We start from the raw sequence: 25,494 nt of genomic DNA on the forward strand, positions 1-25,494 counted from the left end.
TGTTGATAGATTGTAGTCAAAGAGGTGAAGTATTTTGATTAAAAATCTAGATTAATATTTTAAATAGCATGATTGTTTTTCCTGAGAATTATATGTGCATAGCAGTCTTGAGTGTTGGAATTGGTTAGTTATGTCAATTTGGTTTGTTTAGGCTTGAGTCTAGTTAGATTCTTTACTCGAGAGCAAGTAAAGGTTTAGTTTGGGGGAGTTTGATAAACGAGTTTTAGGCTCGTTTAGGGTCTAGTTTTTAGGTAGGTTTTCATTAGTTTAGGGCTATTTTATTGCGGAATTATGCTCGTTTGTTCATGTTTCAGGTTTTCCATGCTAAGTTGGTGAAAATAGTGTAATGAAGTGAAAGTGGAAGAAAATGGAGTTAATTTGAAGAAAATCGTGTTTTTCTGGAGCAATATGTCTGAGGTATGATATTGTCAATAGTACTACAACGCTATCAAAGTGGCGCTACAGCACTAGGAAGGATATGTTAGACTCTGTTGAATTTGTCAGTAGCGCCCCAGCGCTATCAAGAACAGAAGAGTAACGCTACAACGCTAGTGAAATAATTTTTAGGGCATTTCGACACTAACAATAGCACTACAACGCTATCAACGCGATTTTTCATATTTTTAGCCACTTTTTGAAGGACAAAATGGTCTTTTCACTTGGGAGCATTAGAAAGCTATTTAAAGAACATTATTCTACGAATTTGAGAAGCAGTTTTTAGTTTATAAACCCTAGATTTATAAAAGGCTGATGTAATTAGATTTGTTTTTCATCTTAATTCTTTAGGTTATTTTCTATGAATAATTATTTGAAGTTTATTTTCATCATGTTATCTATGAACTAATTCATTTTATCTAGGGATTAATGTAGTCACATGGATTTCTATTTAATTTTATTATGATATTCTATTGATACTTCTTCTTTATTCTAATCTATATGATGTTTGTTTAATGTTGGTAAATACTTGATCACTATTTACTTGATTTAATAGTTTTGATTCAAAATTTGAAAGATGAGAATTGAATATGCTATCATTATATAGACATAGGTTACATATTGGACAAAAGTACCCGTATAACTTGTGTAGTAATTAGGTTTCCATGCTTAATGCCTTCTATATGTGTAGAAAACCTACATATAGGCTGAGATCTTATATCTTGAAAAAGAATAGGAATCGATTATGTTAACCTGCTATTAGAATAGGAAGAAGAGATTTAGAATTGATTAGTAAAATTAATAGAATGAAAAGTTGATGAAGTTAATTCCTAGGCTTTTTATTATTGATTTTTAATTAGTTGATTCATTGGTTTGCTTACTCTTATTTAAATTATGTTCATAATTTAGAGTATTCATTTTAATTTTAATTATTCATCTAAGTTGTAATTCACCAAATAGAAAGTTAAAGAACAATTAGTGGTATTTGGAAAACAATCTTCGTGGAAACGAAACTCTACTTATCATATATTACTTGAATCGACCACGTATACTTGCGTGCAAATTTTTACAGATCACACTCTCTCTCCATTTCTCAACAACAAGAGCCCTCCCTACCACCTGAGCATAGGTAGAGATCACATGCACTGGGGTGATTCTAACGCCCTGGGCTATTTCAAAATTCAATCCTTTAATAAATCTCTCCTTCCGAGCCACATCCGTGGGTACCATATCAAAAGCAAATTTGGCCAACCCATCGAATTTGTTAACATACTCTGTTAAAGTCGTATTTCCCTAAACCAGGTTCATAAATTCATTTGTCTTTGCATTCTTAACTGCATCACAATAATATCTTTCGTTAAACAACTGCCTGAATTCTTCCCAATTCATCGCAGTTGTATCTCGCATCCGGGATACCACTTCCCACCAAGTTCGAGCATCTTCCCATAACACATATGTCGAACAGATCACCCTATCGTGACCCACCACCCCCATACTGTCGAGGATGGAACTGATCATTCCCATCCATTGTTCAGCTCTGAATGGATCTAGGTCTCCCTCAAAAACTAGAGGGTAATATTCCTGAAACCTCTCATATAGTAATTCCCACTTGTTCTTAACCCTAGGCTGAGCCAAAACTGGTGTCACTCCTGGCATAATAAAGGAAGAGGTGTTCTCTAATAGAACCTGTTGTTTTAAACAACTGATATCTTCCTCTTGCCTCTGCAATCTTGCTTGCGTATCTATATGCAATGACCCAACTATTTCTAAGACCTTGGACTATTAAAACTATTAGACATAGCTACTATTTTGGGAAACATACATGAAGAAAATAACATAACTTTATTAAAACCCCAAAATAAATATTGTATCAAATACGTAAAATTATAAAATAAAATGTGATATGGTATGGGATCTCATTGTTTACAAAACATAAAACATAACTTTTAAAAAAACTAGTTCAAAAACTAAATGCGGAACTACAAAATAGACATATATTAAAAGACTAGAATAAACGTCATCCTCGATCGACACGCAGTCCACTCAGTCCATTCATCCTCAACACACAAGCCAAGCCACCAAGAATCCTTCCGCCTCCGTATCTAATTTCCTGCATCACACTAAAAATAAAGGAGTGAGCCTAATTCCCAGCAAGGAAAATCTACTAAAAACATATAACATAAATCATAAACATAAGACTATATTATAAATGTATACTATAAAAAAAAAAAACATCTAATACAATGGCCATCATGCTTCTTGGGGCTTGCTAGCTAGGCAAATCATATGCCCATAAATTTGTAGGGCTTGTTATCTGAACAAGTCATATAAATTTGTGGGGCTTGTTATCTGAACAAATCATATGCCCAAGGGACTATATTCTTGGGGCTTGTTATCTAAACAAGTCATATGCTTGTTATCTAAACAAGTCATATTCCCAAGGAATTTTATACATATACATATCAGAAAATACACATATCATTACACAAACATATCATAACATAACATATAAGCACATAAAATCTATCCTATTTTCCATACCAAAACCAGGATATTTGAGAACAAGAGCGGGACTAGAACACTCCTAAAACCAAAAGTAAGAATGGTGAGTTTCTAAAGAAAAGAAATGAAAAGAAACTAAACCATCAAAGAAGAAACTTACCGAGAAGAACCTTAAATCAAAGAACTTAAACACCTAACCACAAAATCATAAACAGAAGTTAGGTTCTAAAGGAAACTTAAGGAAAACTAAGGAATCATAAAAGAAAATTAGAACTTATGAATAATATTACCTTGGATGAACTAGAACCGATCTACACTTCAATATTGAAAACACACTTTATCTCACTACCCAAATGTTTATAAAGTTTAAGATGATAAAGCTTTTATCCCCAAACCAAAGTGTATCTCTCTATCGAAACCCTAGCAGCTTGGAGGCTCTGAACACAGCTTGAAGAATGAAGAAAATGGTCCTATTTATAGAGTTCTAGGAATGAAAATATCTCCTTTTTGGCTTGAATAAAATAATGAATATTAAATGAAAAATATTTGAATATTCGATCAACAGAGGCCTAAGACTCGGTCAAAAACGTTCAGAGGCAAGTCAAGAGGTTAAGGAATGAATCAATCTCAGATTCCTCGAAGTTCGAAAAACTACACCCTGGGCCGATATATCGCCCACCCTAGGTGATATATCACCTGACCCTATATCCCGAGTGTTCGTGGTTTCGTTCGTGCGAAGTCAACGTGTTTTCTGTATCTCCCATGCTGTGATATATTCGATATATCGGCATACATAAATATTTTAAACGTGTTTTTGCACAAATTAGGATAATTAGAGTTGACTAATTAGCTTTGACTGAGTAATACGTGATTCCAACAGGTTCTAGAAGGTTTTAGTGCTTCTAGATACTTCTATTATTGAATTATCCATTTAAAATGCTTAAATGGATAATTCAATAATCCATTGGAGGGCTCAATTCTGAGGGGCAAGTGGAGGGCTCAGGCCCTGGCTTTAATTCCCAGCCTTAATATAAACACCACCAGGTCTCATTAACTGCCTTGGGTACATAACCTTTGAATTTGTCTGCAGTCAATAACTTGACCCATTAAGCATGATGAGCACACCCAAAAGCCTTTCCCCACGGGAACACCAAACAACACCACATTCACATACCACTGTAGTGCTAAATATACATGCCCATAAAATTCATGCTCAATCAATAATCCCTACTCTTCCAACAAAATATCATGCTCTCAACTCTAGCATGCAGATAACACATTCATGTATCCACTGAGCAGGTAATCACATAATCATATCAACAGTCAAGGGCCAGGACCTATCAGAATATATCATGCTTCCTAATAAGGCATGCAGGTAAGAAATTTATATCCTATTTAAGCAGTTAAACACATAACCACATAAATAGTTACCATACCCTGAGTGGAGCTTGTCTTTAGTGATGAGTGTACATGTTGATCTTGTCTTCCGAAACCCTTAACCTTGGCACGCTGTAATACCAAGTTGTAACATCCAACTAATTAGGGACCGTTACATTGTGTATTTTAAGTAGTGCTAAACTCGCTAGCCAAGCCATTTGGCCATAACCGTGTGACTAAACATGATTAACGATTTGGGTAAAAAAATTTGGTCAAAGGTACAACCATTTCACTAAAATGTTTACTTCATACATGGGATCCAAAAAATACATTTAAAAAGGTTAACTACAATTGAAAAGTTACAATTAGCCGACCTAAGTGGAAAAAAAGGGTTTAACCCTAGTTCCTCTTTAAAACCTCAGCCGTGGTGGTCGAGCAGCCGCATATGTACACATCATCAACTAAACTCTCCAACTCAAGGATGGTCTAGCTTTCTTTTCCCCTTACCTACACCACAAAGCACCCATGAGCCAAGGTTCAGCAAGAAAACTTAAACTTTCTCATAAGCAGTTAATAACATGTTACCAAATCATAATAAGCATGCCTAATTTTTATAACCCTACCCGTGCATGCATACCATTCATATGAATGAATACAACGTCATATGGGGCCAATGGCCCAAGATAAATGATCAATGAATCATATCGGGGTCCAATGCCCAAATTACATGATTATGGAATCATAATGGGGCCCAATGCCCAAAATATATGAGTAATAAATCATATTGAGGTTCCGCACCCTAGGATATGGGACTCATAAGTCACCCTGGGGCCCTTTGCCCTATCCTCTGTATAACCAGCCTTTGAGCTGGCCTAGCGTACCTAGCGCTATGATTTTCCACGACCAATAGGTCGGTCAAGTGTATATCATGCTCCTGATTAGGTATAACTATATCGACCAGCGCTTAGCGCACTATTGTCGTCCTTGACCCATAAGTCAATGCTTTTTGACCAGCACTCAGCCAACTAAGGCCATCCTTGACTCATAAGTCAATGCTTTTCGACCAACACTCAAAGTGCTAAGGCCGTTCTTGACTTATATGTCAAGTTTGGGGCCCAGCCCTAGGATATGGGACTAATAAGTCACCCTGGGGCCCATTGCCCTATCCTCTATATAACCAGCCTTAAAGCTGGCCCAGCATACCTAGCGTTGAGTTTTCCACGACCATTAGGTCGGACAAGTGTATGATGCGCTCTTGGTTAGCCTAACCAAAACGACCAACGCTCCTGGTTAGCCTAACCAAACCAGATTCAACAAGCATAAATAACAATAGAGTGCATAGTAAACTTTAGATCAACCAGTTCAATCAACAACAGAGCACAAGTACTAAGCTAGGCAGCAATAACAATTTAATCCAAACATATAATTTAATCTCAATACAATTAATTAGGGGTCAACACTTTTAGGCCGAGCCCTTTAATTATTTAGATGATCCCGACTCGCATAGGTCGAGCTGCATTCAGTACGCTTAACATCAGTCTCGGCTCCCTTAGGCCGGACTTTCATATTAAACACAACAGATATACAGGTTGTGAAACACTTAATCGAAATCAGTACAAGCTAACCTCCCTATCCAGATATTTCCAATCAAAAATATGTTTATAACCTTGCATATATTCACAAAAAGGGGAATCTTAGTCCCATTCCTAACTCGGGTGCGGTTTTCTTACCTTGAGTCCTGAGTGGAGGATGTGGAGCGGCCCCAAGCACGATCCTCAATCCCGAGCCTTAACGGTAACCCTAGTCACAAGCGACAATGAATAACTATTAAAATCTAATCCAATTAAATGCGTTGGGAATAAAATACTAGCCTCTAGGATCTCGAATTCTACTAAACCGGGTAGTAGAATTCGTCCCGAGCGATTAGGTTTAAGTCGCCAAGCCAATGACCCATTTTGGCTAAGGCTGCCTAGGCGGGACGCGACCTAGCACTATGGGTCGTGGCGCGCCCCTAAGTCAGAGGCATCCCTAAGTCCCAGGTGTAGGCAGGCCGCAACTAGCTCCCTTAGGGCCACAGTGCGCCTGCAGAATAGCAAGCCCCCAGAGCTTCTGGGCTTACATGGGTCGCGGCACTCATGAACTAGGTCGCAGCGCGCCCCCGTGAACCCAGAAATCCTGGGGCTTTTCCTACAACTTCTCACAACCTAATTCATCAAAAATCCCTTGAAACCTTGAACCAAACCCAAAATTGAGTCTAGGACTCTTAACTACACAACCTAGGCATCAAAATCACCCAAAAACCTACTGCAATTACCACCCCAATTCAACAATCAATCAACATCTAAAAACCTAGTCAAAACTCATCCTAACAATCTAAATTTCCAGCAGAATCAAGACAAAATTCTTTCCTCAGTTAATGGCTTTAATCCTCAGCAATTCCTTGACTGTTCCTAGCTTAATTTCCCTAGATTTCCCAGCTCAATTCCCAGGCTTCTCCTTCAACACTTCAAAACTTTCAAGGTACAAGAGAGGGAGAGGGAGAACGTGAGAGCAAGAGAGAGAGAGTGTGTCTTTGAGAAAGTTTCTGATGGTTCTAGTTGATTCCTGATGCCTATTTACCATATCCTTAACCATAAAGACCAAAATACCCCTTACACTAACTCAGCCCCTTTGTTGCCCATAAGGACAAAACGGCCATTAGCCCCAATTCCTGCTAATTCCTTAAGTCATCCTACAAGTTCCCAATTAATCCCTACATGCCCAACTAATTACCAAATACTTACCCATTACATGATAAATCCTAAATAAACGTTAAGCTTCCCAAAATACCCCTAAGCTCACCCCGAGCTGGGTATTAAACCTTGTTGTGACTATTCTGCTAATCCGCTCACTAGGATAGCCTTGAGCCGTATACTGCAAATATATCCACATAATAATGTGGTCCCAACCATTTAACACACATAATCACATTTATGACCACAACGTGCCAAAATTACAAATATGCCCTTATAGACAAGAGCGGGCCTACATGCATATTTAATACCCTTAAGCATGCATATAAATATATTCATATTATCATATAAATCATGCATGCCACATAGTCATGCATTTAATCAATTAATCACACATATATCCAATTATGCCCTCCTGGCATGCTAATCAAGGTACTAAACCCTATTAGCATTTTTGGGACGTTACAACTATCCCCTCCGACTAAAAATTTCATCCTCGAAATTTACCTGAGCAATTCAGGATACTGATCCCGCATAGTCGACTCTTGCTCCCAGGTCGCTTCCTCGACCTTGCTATTCCTCCATAAGACTTTAACTAGAGGAATCATCTTGCTCCTCATAACCTTATCATTCATGTCTAGGATCTAAACTGGCCATTCCTCATATGACAAATCAGTCTGTAGTTCCAGATCCTCATATCCCAATACATGGGTCGTATCTGAGACGTACTTCTGAAGCATTGAGATATGGAATACGTCGTGAACTCCTGATAATGACGGTGGCAGAGCCAATATGTAGGCTATCTGCTCGATCCTCTCCAAGATCTCAAAAGGTCTTATGAATCTTGGGCTCAACTTGCCCTTTTTCCCAAACCTCCTTACCTGTCGCAACGACAAAACTCGTAGAAATACATAGTCCCCGACCTGGAACTCCACGTCCCTACGCTTGGGATCAGCGTAGCTTTTCTATCTACTTTGCGAAGCGAGCATTCAAGCTCGGATCTTCTCAATAGCTTCATTAGTATTTTGAACCATTTTCAATCCCAAATACTTCCTCTCCCCCTTCTCATCCCAATGAATGGACAATCTACACTTCCTTCCATACAACATCTCGTATGGAGCTACTCCAATCGTTGATTGATAAATATTGTTGTACGAGAACTCAATCAACAGAAGGTACTTACTCCAAGAACCCTCAAAGTATAACACACATGCTCTAAGCATGTCTTCCAATATCTGAATTGTCCTCTCGGACTGTCCGTCTGTCTGAGGATGAAAGGTTGTACTGAACTTCAACTGAGTTCCCATAGCCTTCTGTAAACCACCCCAAAACTTAGAGGAAAATATGATACCCTAGTCTGATACCATAGACTTAGGAACCCCATGGAGTCGTACAATCTCCCTCACATAGAACTCCGCATACTGATCCACAGTATAGGTCGTTCTCACTGGCAGAAAGTGAGCTGACTTGGTGTACCTGTCTACTATCACCCAGACCGAGTCATGTTGCCCCACCATCCTGGGAAAACCTCATACAAAATCCATGGTAATATCTTCCCACTTCCACTCGATAATACCCAAAGGTTGTAACAACCCCACTGGTCGCTCGTGTTCAGTATTTACCTATTGACATGTTAAACACCTGGCCATGTATTCAACCACGTCTTTCTTCATCCCAGGCCACCAATACAAAGTCTGTAGATCCTGGTACATCTTCGTGGTGCCTAGATGGAGTGAGTATGGTGTAGTATTGGATTCATCCAGAATCTCTCGTCTAATACCCATATCTATCGGAACACAAATTCGACCCTTATACCTTAGTAAACCCGTCTCTGAAATGGAATAATCCTTACTTGCTCCAGCTAGGACATTTCCTCTAACCTCCTGCAACTGTGCATCACTCATCTGACCCTCTCTTATCCTCTCCAAGAGGGCAGACTATAAAGTAATATTGGCCAACTGGCCCACAACTAATTCTCTCCTCGCTCTGGTCATTTCCTCTGTTAATTCCTTCAATATCTACTTCGAGCTAAAAAATTGTCCTAGGCCCCTCCGGCTCAAAGTATCTGTCACTGCATTGGCTTTTCCTGGGTGTTAAAGGATGTCACAGTCATAATCCTTCACCAATTCTAGCCAACGTCTCTGTCTCATATTTAGGTCCTTCTGGGTGAAGAAATATTTTTAAACTCTTATGATCGGTGTATATTTCGCATTTCTCTCCATTCAAATAATGTCTCCATACTTTTAGTGCGAATACCATCGCTGCTAGTTCCAAATCATGGGTAGGGTACCGCTGCTCATATTCCTTCAACGGCCGCGATGCATAAGCAATAACCTTCTCATTCTGCATCAACACCCACCCTAATCCCAATCTCGACTCATCGCAGTATACTACAAACTTGTCCCCATCTGATGGAAGACTCAGTACCAGAGCAGTAATCAATCGTCGCTTCAATTCCTGGAAACTACCCTTGCATTTTTCTGACCATGTGAACTTCAGATTCTTCCGCGTCAACTCAGTCAATGGTGTGGCAATATTTGAAAACCCTTCCACGAACCATCTGTAATATTCAGCTAATTTGAGGAAAATCCTAGCCTCCGAGGCGTTCCTTGGCTTTAGCCAATCCCTAATGGCTTCTACCTTAGTCGGATCCACCTTAATCCCATCTCCACAGACAATATGTCCAAGAAATGTTACCTCCAGTAGCCAGAACTTACACTTCTGAAATTTAGTGTACAACTGATGCTCCCTCAATCTCTGCAATACTCGTCGGAGATATTGTTCATGCTCTGCTTTTGAGCAAGAGTATACCACGATGTCATCAATGAAGACAATCATGAATTGATCTAAGAAATCCTTGAACACCCTGTTCATCAGATCCATAATGCTACTGGGGCATTGGTCAATCCAAATGACATGACCAAGAACTCATAATGCCCGTACCTCGTCCAGAAGGCCATCTTCAGAATATCCTCGTCCTTGATCCTCAGCTAGTGATAACCATATCGAAGATCAATCTTCGAGAATACCGTCTTACCCTACAGTTGATCGAGCAGGTCATCTATCCTCGGCAGGGGGTACTTGTTCTTGATAGTTAACTTGTTCAACTCCCTACACATTCTCAGAGTCCCATCCTTCTTCTTCACAAATAAAATCGGAGCACCCCATGGCGAGAAGCTAGGTTTGATAAATCCCAAATCTAGTAGCTCCTGCAACTGTATCTTCAACTCATTTAGCTCTGCCGAAGCCATCATGTATGGTGCCCTTGACACTGGTTCTGTACTCGGCGATAACTCAATGACGACAATCCCTGTGAATCCTCAGGAAACACATCCAGAAACTTGCATACCAGTCTAGTATCTCCTGGCCCTACTGGCGTAACTCTAACGGTATCCACCACACTGGCTAAAAAACCTATTGTAACGACCCAAAATCACTAATAAGGCTTAAGGGTCTTGATTAACGTGTCGGGAGGGAATAATTGGTCTATGTGTGTGATTTAAATTATTAAATGCATGATTATGTGATAAGCATGCTTATATGATTATATGGAAATGTGAAATGCATGTTTATGAGAATTAGTATGCATGTAGGCCCTGTTTAGCTTATAGGGGAGTATTTGTACCCGGCTCGGGGGAGAGCCTAGGGGTATTTTTAGGAATTTAAAAGATATATTGGAGATTATTAGACATTGGGTAGATAATTGGTGATTAATTGGATGATGGGATTAATTAGAGGATATTAGGAACACTTGAGGAATTAGTGGGAATTGGGAGTAAATATGACCATTCTACCCCTAGGAGCTAATTGAAGGTTATATACTTTGGAGGGGCAATATGGTCATTTTCTTAGGTGATATATTTAGAATTTTTAAGAGTAAATAGAAGGTGGTGGAATTATTCAAAGAAAGAAGGAAAAAGAAGACTCTTTCTCAGCTCTCTCTCTCTCTCTTGCTCTCTTTTGAGTTGAAGCTAAGGAACAAGGACCTAGGCTAGTTTTTGGGCTGGTGACCTTTGAAGAAGTTGGAAAGGAATTTAAGCTGGAGTTGAAACTGGAAAATAGGGAGGAGCTCAGTCATAATTGAGGTAAGGATTGTGGTTTTAACTTTGAATTTTGCTGGATTTCTGAGTATAATTATTAGATGGATTGGGTTTAATTATGTGGATTTGAGCTGAGTGTTTTGAAGCTTAGAGTAGGTTTAATTCTGGGTTTTAGAAAGTTGATTCCTAGTTGAATTGAGCTAATAATTAAGGGATATTACTGAGGTTTTTGAGTGGTTAAAATGATGTGTAAATTAGTTCTGAATTTGTTGCTGATTGGTATTGAATTGGGGAAGTTTTTGAGGAAAATTCTAGGCAAACTTAGGTGTTCTTGGCTTGGAGAAGGAGGCAAAAACCTAGGTTTTCTCTGGGTTTGTAGTGCGCGCTGCGACCTAGCATGGGGGTGTCGCGGCACGTGTGGCCATTCTGTCCTAGGTAGCTCTTTGACTTGGGGGCGTGCCGCGACTTGCTTGGCCAAGTGACGACCTACCTCCCCTTTGGCTTGGGAGGTTGCTCTCTGACTTAGGGCAAGTCGCGACTTGCTGAGCCAAGTCGCGACCTGCCTAAGAAGTTTGGTCTTGAAAGTATTTCAATTATTGTTAGGGCTCGGGGATTCGAACCTAGGTGCTCGGGACAATTTCTACTACCCGATTTAGTAGAAATTGAGGCCTCGGAGGCTAGTTTTGTTCCCTAGGTATTTTATTTCTGAATGGAAGTTGATAGATATCAATGGCCATCGTAACTAGGTTTATCACCGAGGCTCGAGGCTAAGGACCATGCTCGGAACCAGTTCACCTTCTCCGCTCGGAATCAAAGGTAAGAAAACTGCACCCGTTTGTGTGGCTATGTTGGGACTAAAGGTTCCCTATACTTGTTTGTAATGTTGTATGATTGTGTTATGCCATGTGCGCACGAAATAAACGGCCTACGAGTGTCGAAATTGATACTTGCGCACAGGACGCAGCTCGGCCACTGGTAGCTGAGGTTAACTATATAATCACTGAGCTCGGCCTAAGTGAGCCAGAGTCAGTGGGTGCAGCCTAAGGGCGCCGACCCTGGATATTGTATGATGTGTTTACTGTTGTTAATCGATCTCGAAAGCGTGTCAACCTTACGATTGAGCTCAGGAACGCATTTTCCACGTGGCAACTGTTAGGAAATCCCTATTCCTTAGGGATTTTTTGTTATCAGATATTAAATCTCAATTATCATGAGATATTATGTAATTAATGTATTTATTTGTATTTATTTCATAATTTGAATGATTGATTGTAACTTCCTGAAATAAGGGGAAGATATTCTATCAACCAGATCTATAAATAGCCTAGGGAATTTCAATTGTGAACACGCTCAATTGTATTGGAGAAGACTCTGTCGAATCGCTTTCTGAAAAAGCTTTGAGAGAGTATTAACAGAAATAATATCGACTCGTGGATTAGGCAAATTTTAACTGCTGAACCACATAAAAAATTCTTAAGTTCTTTTTTTTCAAAAACATTGTTTAGTGCTCTTCATAATTAAATTGACGAAAAACGGTATCAACAAAGATCTCTATTAGTGATTTAATATTAATAAGAACACAATATAACTTGCACGTACGGAGGAGCATGTGCCAATGCCATTAACTAGTTATTTGATTAAGGGTTTATATTTTTTTGGATCTTGTGTTTTATTTTATTACTTGTTTGGATCTTATATTTTGATAAATTACTTTTTGAATCTTGTGTTTGTAAAATAATTGAAATAGACTCCTAAACCCAATTTTGATAAAAAAAAAATTAAACTAAAATCACAAATACTTCACTAAATTAATAACTCAGAACAAAAACATAATCATTCTGACTAACAATTCTATTGTTATATTCAATTTTTTTCATCAAAATTGAGTTTGTGATTTTATTTAAATAATTTTACAAAATATGGTCTAAAAAATAATTTGTCAAATATATAAAGTTCAAACAAATAATAAGAGAAAACACAATCCTCAAAAATTAAATATAACCTATTTTAAACTGCATCTATTTATACTAAATTAAAATCAGCCATATTCCAAGTACATTTATTACTTACTGTTGAGGCTCAAAATCTCACCAAGGGAAAATATGAGATCAATGCCATGAAGCCCCCATTTACACGACATAGAAGCCATGGCCTCGCTCGGCCACACCCGCGCGCACCAGATGGCCTCGCTCGGCCATGCCCGCGGGCACTAGAGGGCCTCGCTCGGCCACGCCCGCTCGCACCAGAGGGCCTCGCTCGACCACACCCGCGCGCACCAGGGGGCCTCGCTCGGGCACGCCCGCGCGCACCAGGGGGCCTCGCTCGGGCACGCCCGCGCGCGCACCAGGGGGCCTCGCTCGGGCACGCCCGCCCGCGCACCAGGGGGCCTCGCTCGGCCACGCCCGCGTGCGCACCAGGGGGCCTCGCTCGGCCACGCCCGCGCGCGCACCAGGGGGCCTCGCTCGGCCACGCCCGCGCGCGCACCAGGGGGCCTCGCTCGGCCACGCCCGCGCTCGCCAGGTGGCCTCGCTCGGCCACGCCTGACACCAAGGGGCTCGCGTGGAAGTCATCACACCGCGCACCCATCTGTCAAGGATCGGAGAGCCTCGCCTCACGCCATCACCTTTACGCACGCCAAGCGCCCCGTTCCTTATGCCTTGGGGGGGCCCGATGCTCAGGGGCCCGGGTGCGAATTGAATGGAATGTACCTGTACGACCTTATAATGGGTACGGCCCTTAAGACCCTGTACGTCGAAATACGGACGCCCGTACTAGTGGGGGAATGGGAGCACTGTAATAGGAGCGTGGCCCGTACGTCTACGGCCTGGGGTCAGAGCCGACACCACTACCACCTGCGCCACTATGCCTGCCACCACTCATCAGACATGGGTACGGACAGGTAGTGGAGGCATCCTCCTGACATCTGTCCTTGTACTGGATGTACGACCACGACCTCTGAAGCCATTCTCCTGGCATAGTACGTATGTACCATTTGGTCCCCTGGACCACCATGTACCTAAGGCCATTAGAGCCTACTATAAAATGAACTGGAACACCACCTGAAAGGGGGTTGGAAGTTTTACTGTAGCAAAGGCTGGAGAGTTAATGAAAGATTGATTGATTTCTCCTTTGTTATTCTGTCATAATTCTTGAGTTATAGCTTTGATTTCTACAGCTTTTCCATTAGTGATCTGGACTTGATAATTTTTCCAACTCAAGTTAGTTGACGAGTTCTCACCATCAACACTTACATTATTATCCCTAATTGTCATATCCATATTTTAACGAAGAATGATAGGTCCCCACCCCTATGGTAACGTTAGCTACATATTCCAAGTGGTCTTGATTAGGAACACAAAAATGAATGATTAGGAAAATGACTTCTTATAAAATAAAAGAGTATCTACGTCTTTTTCAATCTAACCAAAAAAAAAAAAAATTACTCAATCAAACTCAAAACTGTGGAATTGTAATCCACAGTAAAAAGGATAAACTAACATACTGTTAGTTTATACAGTTAGTTGTTAAAATTAGTTAGTGTGCATCAAGGTTATTTTAGTCATTTCGTTCTCTATGTCTTAGTTATAAAAGGGGCTCGGGATACACATTGTAATATACTGTAATTCATATTGAATTAGTGAGTTGAGAGCCTAGATAGAGAGGTTGTGAAGCTGTGAAGAAGAGTTCAGCCGATTGACTTCAAGAAGATCAAGAAAGAACTCGAATTGAGTTCTTGGAGAAGTTTTGAGACTAGTGATGCACCTAACATTGTTAGCTTTGTAATTTCATCTCTTAAATCAATAAAAGAGACTACTCAGGGGAGTGAACAGGAAGTAGGCCCTTGGTTTGGCCGAACCTGTATAATTCTTGTGTCTTTGATTACTTTACTGCATTATTGTTCATTGTTATGTTTTGCTGACTTTAATTGCTTTAGCATTACTTTAGCAATTTTATTGTTCGATTATTTCTTGCATTATTTTTAACAGTTTTATTAGTTATCGTATTGGAGTGTTTGTGCATTGCTGAGTTCTGTGTTGTAAGAAAGAATTACAACAGTGGTATCAGAGACAGGTTGAAGATTCAAAGAAAAGAAAAAGAACTCAGCTGTGAAGATTCAAGAATTGCATAAAGATGGCTTCATCTTCAACAAGATTCGATCTAGAGAAATTTGATGGATCAGGGGACTTTAGTCTGTGGAAAGAAAAGATGATGGCCATATTGATCTACCAAAAACTCGATTCAGCATTGGAAGAGGTCACTGAGAAATCTGAGAAAGAAACTGATGCAGTAAAGAAGAAGGAGACTGACACTATGATGAAACAAGCTCGATCAGCAATCATCATGAATTTGGCAGACAATGTACTGAGGCAAGTTATTGGAGAGAAAACGGCTCTAGGAATCTGGAACAAATTGAATCAATTGTACATGGCAAAGTCCACTGCAACAAAGATCTTCTTGAAAGGTAAATTTTATGGTTTCAAGATGAATGCTACTGTTTCACTTGAACAGAATTTAAATGATTTGAACAAGATTGTTCTATCATTGACTAACATGGGAGAGGTCATAAAAGAGGAAGATCAAGCAGTGATTGTTCTGAATGGTTTACCCGAACAATTCAAGGAGATGAAGACTGTTATAATGTATAGCAGGGATACCTTGACCCTTGAAGATGTGATGAGCACTCTCAGATCGAGAGATGCTGAATTAAACTGGCAGAAGGCTGCAAAACAGGAGTCAAAGATAGATGAGGCTTTGATCACTCGAGGCAGACAACCATGGAGAAACAACTCAAGAAACAGAAGGAATTCAAGATCAAAATCAAGATCAAAAGAGACCAGAAGATGTCACCATTGTGGCAAAGTAGGACACCTGATCAAAAGCTGCTGGGAATTAAGAAACAAAAAGAAAAGGGACAAGGAAGAAGAAAACAAGAGCAATGATTCGAATGCAGTAGTTAATGATATTTACAGCTCAGATGGAGATGTATTTGCTGTAATCAACATACAAAGAAAGAATACAGAATTGAGCAATGGAGATGCATGCACAGGTTCAGGTCTTAGAGACCATGAAGAGTGGATTCTAGATAGTGGTTGTACTTACCACATGAGTCCAAATAAAAGCTGGTTTATGGACTACTCAGAGATAGATGGTGGGAGTGTTATGATGGGCAATGATCATAAATGTCAAGTTGTTGGCATTGGAAATATTTCTATTCGAAATGCAGATGGCACAATAAAGGTTTTAAACAAAGTCAGGCATATTCCAGATTTGAAAAGAAACTTGATTTCTTTAGGCACCTTGGATGATGAAGGATATGAGTATAGAACTGGTAAAGGGACTATGAGGATTACAAAAGGGTCATTATTGGTCATGAAAGGCATTAAGAGGCTTGGATTATATTTCCTAGATGGAAAGACCATACGTCCTGCACAGGCAGCTGCTGTTAGCAAATGCAAAACAGATTCAAAATTATGGCATGCTCGATTGGGGCACATAAGTGAACAAGGTTTAGTTGAGTTGTCTAAACAAGGTTTGTTACAGAATTATAATCATGCTAACCTACCTTTCTGTGAGATTTGTGTGCAGGGTAAACAACATAGACTAAAGTTCTCTCACAACAATTATAGAGCAAACAAGGTGCTGGAATACATACATGCAGATTTATGGGGTGCAAGCAGGATTAAAACTCCAGGAGGTAACCAGTATTTCTTGTCCATTATTGATGACTATAGTAGAAAGGTGTGGGTACTACTATTGAAACATAAGAGTGAGTGTTTAAACAAGTTTAAAAACTGGAAAGTTTATGTTGAAACTCAAACTGAGTTAAAAATAAAAACACTTAGGACTGATAATGGACTAGAGTTTATAAATGAGGAATTCTCTGATTTATGTGTTAAAAATGGTATGCAAAGACATAGGACAGTAATCAAAACTCCTCAGGAAAATGGCATTGTTGAGAGAATGAATAGAACACTTTTAAATAAAGTGAGATGTCTTTTACTTGAATCTGGTTTACCCAAGAAATATTGGGAAGAGGCTTTGTATACTGCTTGTTATCTAATAAACAGGAGTCCAAGTAGAGCAATTAATCTGAAGACTCCTGAGGAACTGTGGAGTAAAAGACCACCATCTCTTGCACATCTCAGAACCTTTGGTTGTGCAGCATATGCACATAGTGTTGAAGACAAACTTGGTAAGAGATCGATTAAATGTGTTTTAATGGGATACCAAGTTGGGGTCAAAGGTTACAGGTTACTTTCTACTGAAACTAACAAGATTTTAATAAGTAGAGATGTGATTTTTAATGAGTTAGATTTTCCCTTTAAAAGAAATGAGAAAGGTTCTGTTTCTGATGTTTCAGGTAACAAGTTACCAAGCAAAGCTGGTGTTCAGATTGAGGTGGAACCTCCCAACATAGAACTGAATGAACAGGAGAGTTTTGAACCTGAGATTGAGACTGAAACTCAAGAAGAAGACTTAAGTAATTACCAGCTAGCTCGAGACAGGATTAGAAGAGATGTCAAGGCACCTGAAAGATACATAGAGGCAGACATCATAGCATATGCTCTTTCTATTGCAAACCAGTCAACAGAACCAGAACCAAGAAGCTACTCAGAGGTAATAAACAGCAGAGATTCTCAGAAATGGAAACAGGCCATGATGGAAGAACTGAACTCACTTAAAGAAAACAACACCTGGAAGTTGGTATTCAAACCTGAAAGACAGAAGATTATTGACTGCAAATGGGTATTTAAAGTAAAAGAAGGGATAACTGAGAAGGAGCCAAAGGTTTACAAGGCAAGGCTTGTAGCAAAAGGGTTCACACAGGTCGAGGGAGTGGACTACTCTGAGATATTCTCACCAGTTGTCAAGATGAAGACAATCAGAATAATGCTGGCTTTGGCTATTCAGTTTGAATGGAGTATTGAGCAAATGGATGTAAAAACAGCATTTCTAAATGGTCAATTAGAAGAGACCATATTTATGTCTCAACCAGAAGGCTTCAAGGTGGAATCAAAGAGGGGTGAACTAGTGTGTTTGCTCAAGAAGTCTTTATATGGACTGAAACAGTCCCCGAGGCAGTGGTACAAGAAGTTCAATACAGTAGTGACTAAAGTGGGGTACACAAGATCCAAGTATGACACCTGCCTATACTTCTCAGATTTGGATTCAAGCTCAGTTGTTTTCTTGTTGATCTATGTGGATGACATGCTCATAATGAGCAAGGATATGCAACAAATAGCTCGACTAAAGAATGTGTTGAAGAGTGAATTTGAAATGAAGGATCTTGGGGCTGCAAGGAAAATTCTGGGAATTGATATCATTAGAGACAGAAATGCAAAGAGGATTATGCTAACACAAGAAGGTTATCTGAAGAAGGTGATTCAGAAGTTCAAAATGTCAGATTCAAAATAGGTAAATGTACCTCTAGCAGGGCACTTTAATTTGTCAACAGATCAGTCACCTAAAACTGATCAAGAAATAAAGGATATGAAGGAAGTACCCTATGCAGAAGCCATTGGGAGTGTAATGTACTCCATGATTAGCACCAGGCCAGATATTGCCTATGCAGTGAGTGTGTTGAGTAGATACATGTCCAATCCAGGAGTAGAACATTGGAAAGGGTTGAAATGGCTGCTGAGATACTTGAAGGCTACAACCAAAGTTGGTTTACAGTTTGTCAAGTCAGAAACAAAGGTATATCTTGAAGGATATGTTGATGCAGATTATGCATCAAATAGAGATACTAGGAAATCCATAACTAGCTACTGTTTCTTACTGAATGGATGTTGTGTCAGTTGGAAAGTTCAGTTGCAACAAGTGGTGGCACTCTCAACAACTGAAGCAGAATTCATGGCCACCACTGAGGCTTTCAAGGAGGCTGTTTGGATCAAAGGATTATTGAATGAGATTCAATTGTTAACAGGCAAGGTGAATGTGTTCTCGGACAGCCAATCAGCTATTCATCTTTGTAGAAATCCAGTTTATCATGAGAGGTCAAAACACATTGACATCAGATTGTTTTGGATCAGAGATAAGATAGAGGAAGGAGAAGTAGAACTTGGAAAGGTACCTAGTGAAGAAAATCCTGCAGATGCAGGTACTAAAGTTCTCTCAGTCAGTAAGTTCCAACATTGCTTGGAACTACTGAATATAACCTCTCTTTAAGAAAGCTGGATCACTTCCCTGAGTTTGAAGCTATTGATCTTTTTACTATGGATTAAGGTGGAATTTGTGGAATTGTAATCCACAGTAAAAAGGATAAACTAACATATTGTTAGTTTATACAGTTAGTTGTTAAAATTAGTTAGTGTGCATCAAGGTTATTTTAGTCATTTCGTTCTCTATGTCTTAGTTATAAAAGGGGCTCGGGATACACATTGTAATATACTGTAATTCATATTGAATTAGTGAGTTGAGAGCCTAGATAGAGAGGTTGTGAAGCTGTGAAGAAAAGTTCAGCCGATTGACTTCAAGAAGATCAAGAAAGAACTCGAATTGAGTTCTTGGAGAAGTTTTGAGACTAGTGATGCACCTAACATTGTTAGCTTTGTAATTTCATCTCTTAAATCAATAAAAGAGACTACTCAGGGGAGTGAACAGGAAGTAGGCCCTTGGTTTGGCCGAACCTGTATAATTCTTGTGTCTTTGATTACTTTACTGCATTATTGTTCATTGTTATGTTTTGCTGACTTTAATTGCTTTAGCATTACTTTAGCAATTTTATTGTTCGATTATTTCTTGCATTATTTTTAACAGTTTTATTAGTTATCGTATTGGAGTGTTTGTGCATTGCTGAGTTCTGTGTTGTAAGAAAGAATTACAACAAAAACGAAGGTTTTTGGAGAGTTATTACCCACTAATAATCCATTTTATTTTATATTTTAAGCAGCGAAATCCTCTGATATATTTTAATAAATTAATTTTTGCTTGTTTCGCTATTTTTTTTATTAATTTTGATTTATACGTGTATTTGTGTGTATAATAATAATAATATGTGTAAGTTTTTAAAGATTATAAATTCTTTAAAAAAAAAATTAGCTAATAATTTTTTGATAAATTCAGCAAAAAAAAAAAAAAAGGAAGGGATTGTCAAGCTAACTTTTAAAAAGAAAAAAACAAAAATAACAGAGAGGTGAAAAGTGAACTCAAACAAGCCACTTATTAGCTTGGAATAATGTCATGCATGACAATTGGCTACTCTTTTCCTTTCATGACTCGTCCACGTCGCCACTTGTTATTTTATCTTCGGTAATGGTATCCTCTTTTAATGCCTCTTTGAAAAGAAAAAACAAACAAATCTATTACCATCACTATCAGCATTAAATGACTTCCAACTCATTTTCTACGGGAAATGGAAACCATAAATTTAAATTTTGCACCAAAACGAAAAGCAAGAATTCGATACAGCATTTAAAGCTTGCTACGAACTTGACTAGATAAATAAATAATCATAATCCTAGCAGGGGTTTTTTTTTCCCTAAATTTTACTTTATTTACATTTGAAAAGTTGAGCACAAATTATACCATTTCAGTGGAAATTCAAATTTTGAATAAACAAATCCATTACGATTGTCCAAACTAGAGTTAATATAGCAAATTCTTTCTGATCCTGAGGAGAACGGTTGTTTCCAATGCTCTTCAAAGTTCAAAATAACATGGCTAACCTCTTAAAATAGTTGAATAAAAGAGTACCCATTCTAGTGACAAATATGCATTATGCATAGTCCAGACAAATTCAAGCATTCCTTAGAGCTTAACCCCCAAAATGTGGACAACATTTCAATGCCAATTTTCAAATCAACTGGTCTTACTTTCCTCAACAGAGGGAAAATGGTAGGTACCTCACCTGACATGAGGATTGGATCTGAAGAAGATTTCACACAAGTGTTAGCAACAACAGAACAAGTGCTGCAGCCAAGCTTCCCGGTAGCTTTTGGAGACTCCCTGCTCCGCCGTAGTATGGCTTGATCATTATCGGAAATCTACAAGTCCCAACTGATGGATTCGTTTTCGTGGTCATTGAAAGGTTTGGAAACTTGCAAGCAGTGTCAAGCTGATTATTTATCTGGAAGTAACTGTTAAACGCATACGAAATATTCCCCCGAGCATCCAAGTTTCCACACGAAGTCCCATAGCCAAGGCTAGTGCAATCACCTAGTCCACAAGCGTAGCTCATACTTGGCGCAATTTGTGGGTCATCAAGTTTGGCAGACGGCCTCATCACACACCACCTTTGTTCCAAATACTCAACGCCCTGAGCTTTAACCAATGTTCCTGTATTTGTAGTACCAAGATTAAGTTGGTATTTGGGCGAGCCATCGTAGTAGAATATCCCCCAATGGCGCTCGAAATTCCCTGGTTGAATGCTTTTTGCATCTTCATCAATCAAGCTAAACAAGTAGGCATCAATAGGCCCGGCTCTCATGGGAGTTCCTTTTCCACCTGCTATGTGGGACATGAAGCCTGCGTTGAAGCGCTGAGCATAAACTAGATTAGCATTACGGTCTCCATCAGTTGGCCATCCAACTTCTCCTACTATGATTGGTAAGTTTCCAAAACCATTCTTTTGAAGGGCCCAGACAAGAGTGTCATAATTTGCATCAAACATGTTGTAATAGGTTGCCTTGCCATCAACAATTGGCGAGGCATTGCCATCAAAGAAAGCATACTCAACAGGGAAGTTAGAATCTATGTAGAGGCTTATGAAGGGGTAAATGTTCACAGTAAACGGGGCACCATTGTCACTCAAATACTTGACAATAGCAATCATTAGATCGCGGATTTCAGCTCGGAAATCACCTCCAGATGGAAGCCCATCTGAACTCGCATAGACATCGGCATTGAGGGGGACAGTTGCCTTTACTTGGTTGCTGAGGCCAGCTTTTATGAGAGCAGATTGGATATTCTGCAGAGCAGGGTATGTTGATTTAATGAAAGTTCCATTGTAGGTCTCCAAGAAAGGTTCATTTCCAACAGCAACATACCTGTAGATTCATACAAAAGACCGATGGCTTGAGAAGCACTACTTACTATGCAAACATAAATTTCTCCTAATTTCAAACGAATCATAATATAATAAGCAAGAAACTCCAAGTGGTTTCTGTATTGGTTACATAGTAAAAATGAAAACACACGTTACGTTCTTTAAACCCAACAAAGAGCCAAGTAGATCTAAGAAATTTAATAAAATTTATGCTTTCTCCCAACAACATACCAAAACATGTTTCGGTCCTCTTTAAGCAAAATTGTTGGTAACATCATATAAGCCATAAATGTCATATTCTGAGTAAATGAACATACATAACAGCCCTTCACATGTAAACATTAAATGAATAAAAAGGAAATAAATTGAAGTAGTTAAATGACTGAAGTAACCTGATGTTCACATTGTTGTTGGAAATATGAGTTGAAACGTTCTTGGCAACCCATTTCTCAGCAGCCTTGACACTGGTGGCGAGTGTCAAAAGCATGTCGTTTGGAATACCCACCATGACCTCAATACCAGATCTACCCAGAGCCCTAAGAGTGTCGTACTCAGCATCAAAAAGCTTAACCCTTTGAAACCCATTCTGCCTGAGAAGCCTCACTACAGTATCTGGAGGCAGACGGTGACTGGCTTGTGTCCCCCAGTTTGCACCTATACCATTTACACTACTCCACACCATGGAAACTGAAACCAAACAGACTAATCCAACACCCAAAGAAGAACCCCACCCCATCCTCAAAATCACAAATTAGAACTGATTTCAAAGAAGCTAAAAATAAACCTACTATCTTTTTCCCCAACTGGGTAAGTCAGCAAGAGTGAGAAGAAGTGGAGAAGCAAGAAAAAGAGAAGCCCTTAGATGGTTTACCAGCAAAAACACACATCAAAACAGAAATGGAAACCAACCCATGATTAAGAAATAGAGATAATGTTCCTACAGACGAAAACAACCAAGACAAATCCAAAAAAAGTATTATAAAGTTAGTAGCTTTATTAGTCGGTAGAAGAACCACACGAGAACCAGAAAATACTCTCTAATACAACTTAAAGAAAGAGCCTAAAATCCCAAACTTCCAAAACTGGAAGACCCTGAGCTAATATATATGAAAATAAAGGTAAAGTTGAGATGGAAAGGTTAAAAGGAAAGAAGAGATGAGATGTAGTAAAGGCCAAAAGTAGCGTAAGAAAGAACGAGAGTGGATGAGTATGAGAAAGAGGAGTTGAACAAGTTAAGGATCCACACCCCTTATTCTCGTCTGTCTCTTCAGTTGCTGTGGAGCTGGTGGTGGTGAGGTTAGCTCTCTGGCTCAGGAATTATTCTTTCAAATCCAAAAAAAAAATTAAAAAGCAAAAAGCAAAACTAAACCAATCTCACAGATCACATACTGGGGCCACCACCATCTCAGGCCTTACTACCTCAGCAACATAGTATAAAAGTGCTTCTTTTAAGGGAAGGGGTCTGAAGCTCCTGAAGGTTCGTGTTTGGAATTTTGTATAATAAAAACAAATTAATGACCAATGGTTACCTACATTATTTATATATTTTTTATTTTATTTTGGTTTGGTTTGGTTTCAATTAATAATATTTACTGCTTTAGTTAAATTTAATAGTTTAATCACAATTGGTAGAAAATATAGGTTGATTTTAATCCTTAACTCAAAAAGGGGTTTGAGTTTGGCCCTTTCTTTATATTAGTTTATTAAGATTTGTGGTTTGGGCACTAGAGTTTTTTAAATTATTTAATTTATGATTATACATTCTACTTTTAATTTATAACAATTTTTGCTATCAATGAACTTTCTTGACAGGAATTTTATCTTCTAAAGAACTGATTCTATAATAAAGATCAAATTTTATAGAACATTTAAAATATTAAGCACCACATAAAGATTTGTGATTTGAAATATTAATACACATGAGTTTAACAATATTAAACATTGAGGTAGGTCATGTGCTTTAGTTGTCTACAACCTATATTAGTTGTTCCCTAACATCTTTAATAATTTCATTATTTATCATACAAATTATTATTATTATTATTATTATTATTATTATTAAATGAGAGAGAGTTTGAAGTTGGAATGGGGTACTGAAGAGGGTGAATAATAGTGGCACCTTGGCCGACCATTGTCAGATGGGTTGTCTCTTTTGAGGCAAAGAGCGGCTGACAGTGCTGTAACTTTAGTGGCACGTGCTATCAGCCTCCTCTTTCTTTCTTCATATTTCAATGTCTTTCCTTTTATTATTATTAGGGTTTATATATTTTTTGCACTGTATTTTGTTCTAATATTTGTTTGTATTTTGTGTTTTGATAAATTATTTTTTGGACCTTATATTTTGTAAAATAATTAAAATAAAATCCTAAATTCAATTTTGATGAAGAAAAAATTGAATATAACAATACAATTTTTAAGCAGAATAATTTTATTTTTGTTCTGAATTATTAGTTTGGTAAATTATTTATGATTTTAGTTGAAAAAATATTGACCAAAATCAGATTTATGGTTCTATTTTAATCATTTTACAAACACATAAGGTCCAAAAAATAATTTATCAAAATACAGAATCCAAACATTTAATGAGACAAAATACAAAGTCAAAAACAATATAAACCCTTCTTCTTATTATTATTATTATTATTATTATTATTATTGGGTAGTTATTTAGTCCCTCCGTTTAAAACGAGGGATTACATTCCTCAACAATCTATAACCATTAGATCTTTTACACACTTTTCTATACAAGATCGAAAGGTAAAGGCTATAAGACAAGGGCATCAATTTTATATAAATTGGTTACTTGCTAGTAATTTGTACTTTTTTTTAAGAGTGTAACTTGTACTTTTATGAAATAATGATGCCAAATAATAATATTTTTTTCATCTAAGAAAATATGGTAATTTAGGTGTTGTAATAAACATAAAAAAAATTTGAATTATATAAAGTTATTAAAATAATATTTAAATTTATGTTATAAAATTAATAATTGTTTCCTTATCACTAATCTCCCTCTCTCTCTTTATTTCTGACAAATTTATTCAAATTAAAATGTTACACCAATTTATATTTTTTGCAAGTATTGTTTAATACATGATAATAAAAATAAATATTTTTTTGATAAATTTTGTAAAGAAAGATTTGGTAAATATAACTAAAGTGCGTATTATAAAATAATAATTTTACCATAATCATGCATATATTTGTAATATTATATTGGGATATTTGCCACAAAAATCCTTAAGTTGTTAGTTTTATAACACTTAAATACCTGATTTTTTTTTTGCAGTGAAAATACATTCCGTCAATAATCCTTGGCACTCACTGGTACCTGATCATCAAGTGTCATATAGAGGTACACGTGGCAATTTGTAATTGGTCCATGCAATTTTAAATATGACAGGTCACCTAATTCCTATTA

General features: G+C 38.1%; 2 protein-coding genes across 2 annotated transcripts; one reads left to right on the plus strand and one right to left on the minus strand.

The window, feature by feature from the left end:
* Positions 1-18,577: 18,577 nt before the first annotated feature.
* Positions 18,578-19,255, plus strand: LOC133824086 (secreted RxLR effector protein 161-like). The gene has a single exon (XM_062256953.1). It carries the CDS (start codon positions 18,578-18,580, stop codon positions 19,253-19,255), a length of 678 nt encoding a protein of 225 aa, XP_062112937.1.
* A 1,276-nt stretch (positions 19,256-20,531) lies between these two features.
* LOC133822649 (glucan endo-1,3-beta-glucosidase 6-like) lies at positions 20,532-23,544 on the minus strand. Its single transcript, XM_062255053.1, has 2 exons — positions 22,466-23,544; positions 20,532-22,074 (listed from the first exon to the last, which is right to left on the minus strand). Exons 1-2 carry the CDS (start codon positions 22,807-22,809, stop codon positions 20,967-20,969), a joined length of 1,452 nt encoding a protein of 483 aa, XP_062111037.1. The 5' UTR covers positions 22,810-23,544; the 3' UTR covers positions 20,532-20,966.
* Positions 23,545-25,494: the final 1,950 nt, after the last annotated feature.

The sequence above is a fragment of the Humulus lupulus genome, chromosome 3, assembly GCF_963169125.1.
Source record: "Humulus lupulus chromosome 3, drHumLupu1.1, whole genome shotgun sequence".
Lineage (NCBI taxonomy): Eukaryota > Viridiplantae > Streptophyta > Magnoliopsida > Rosales > Cannabaceae > Humulus > Humulus lupulus.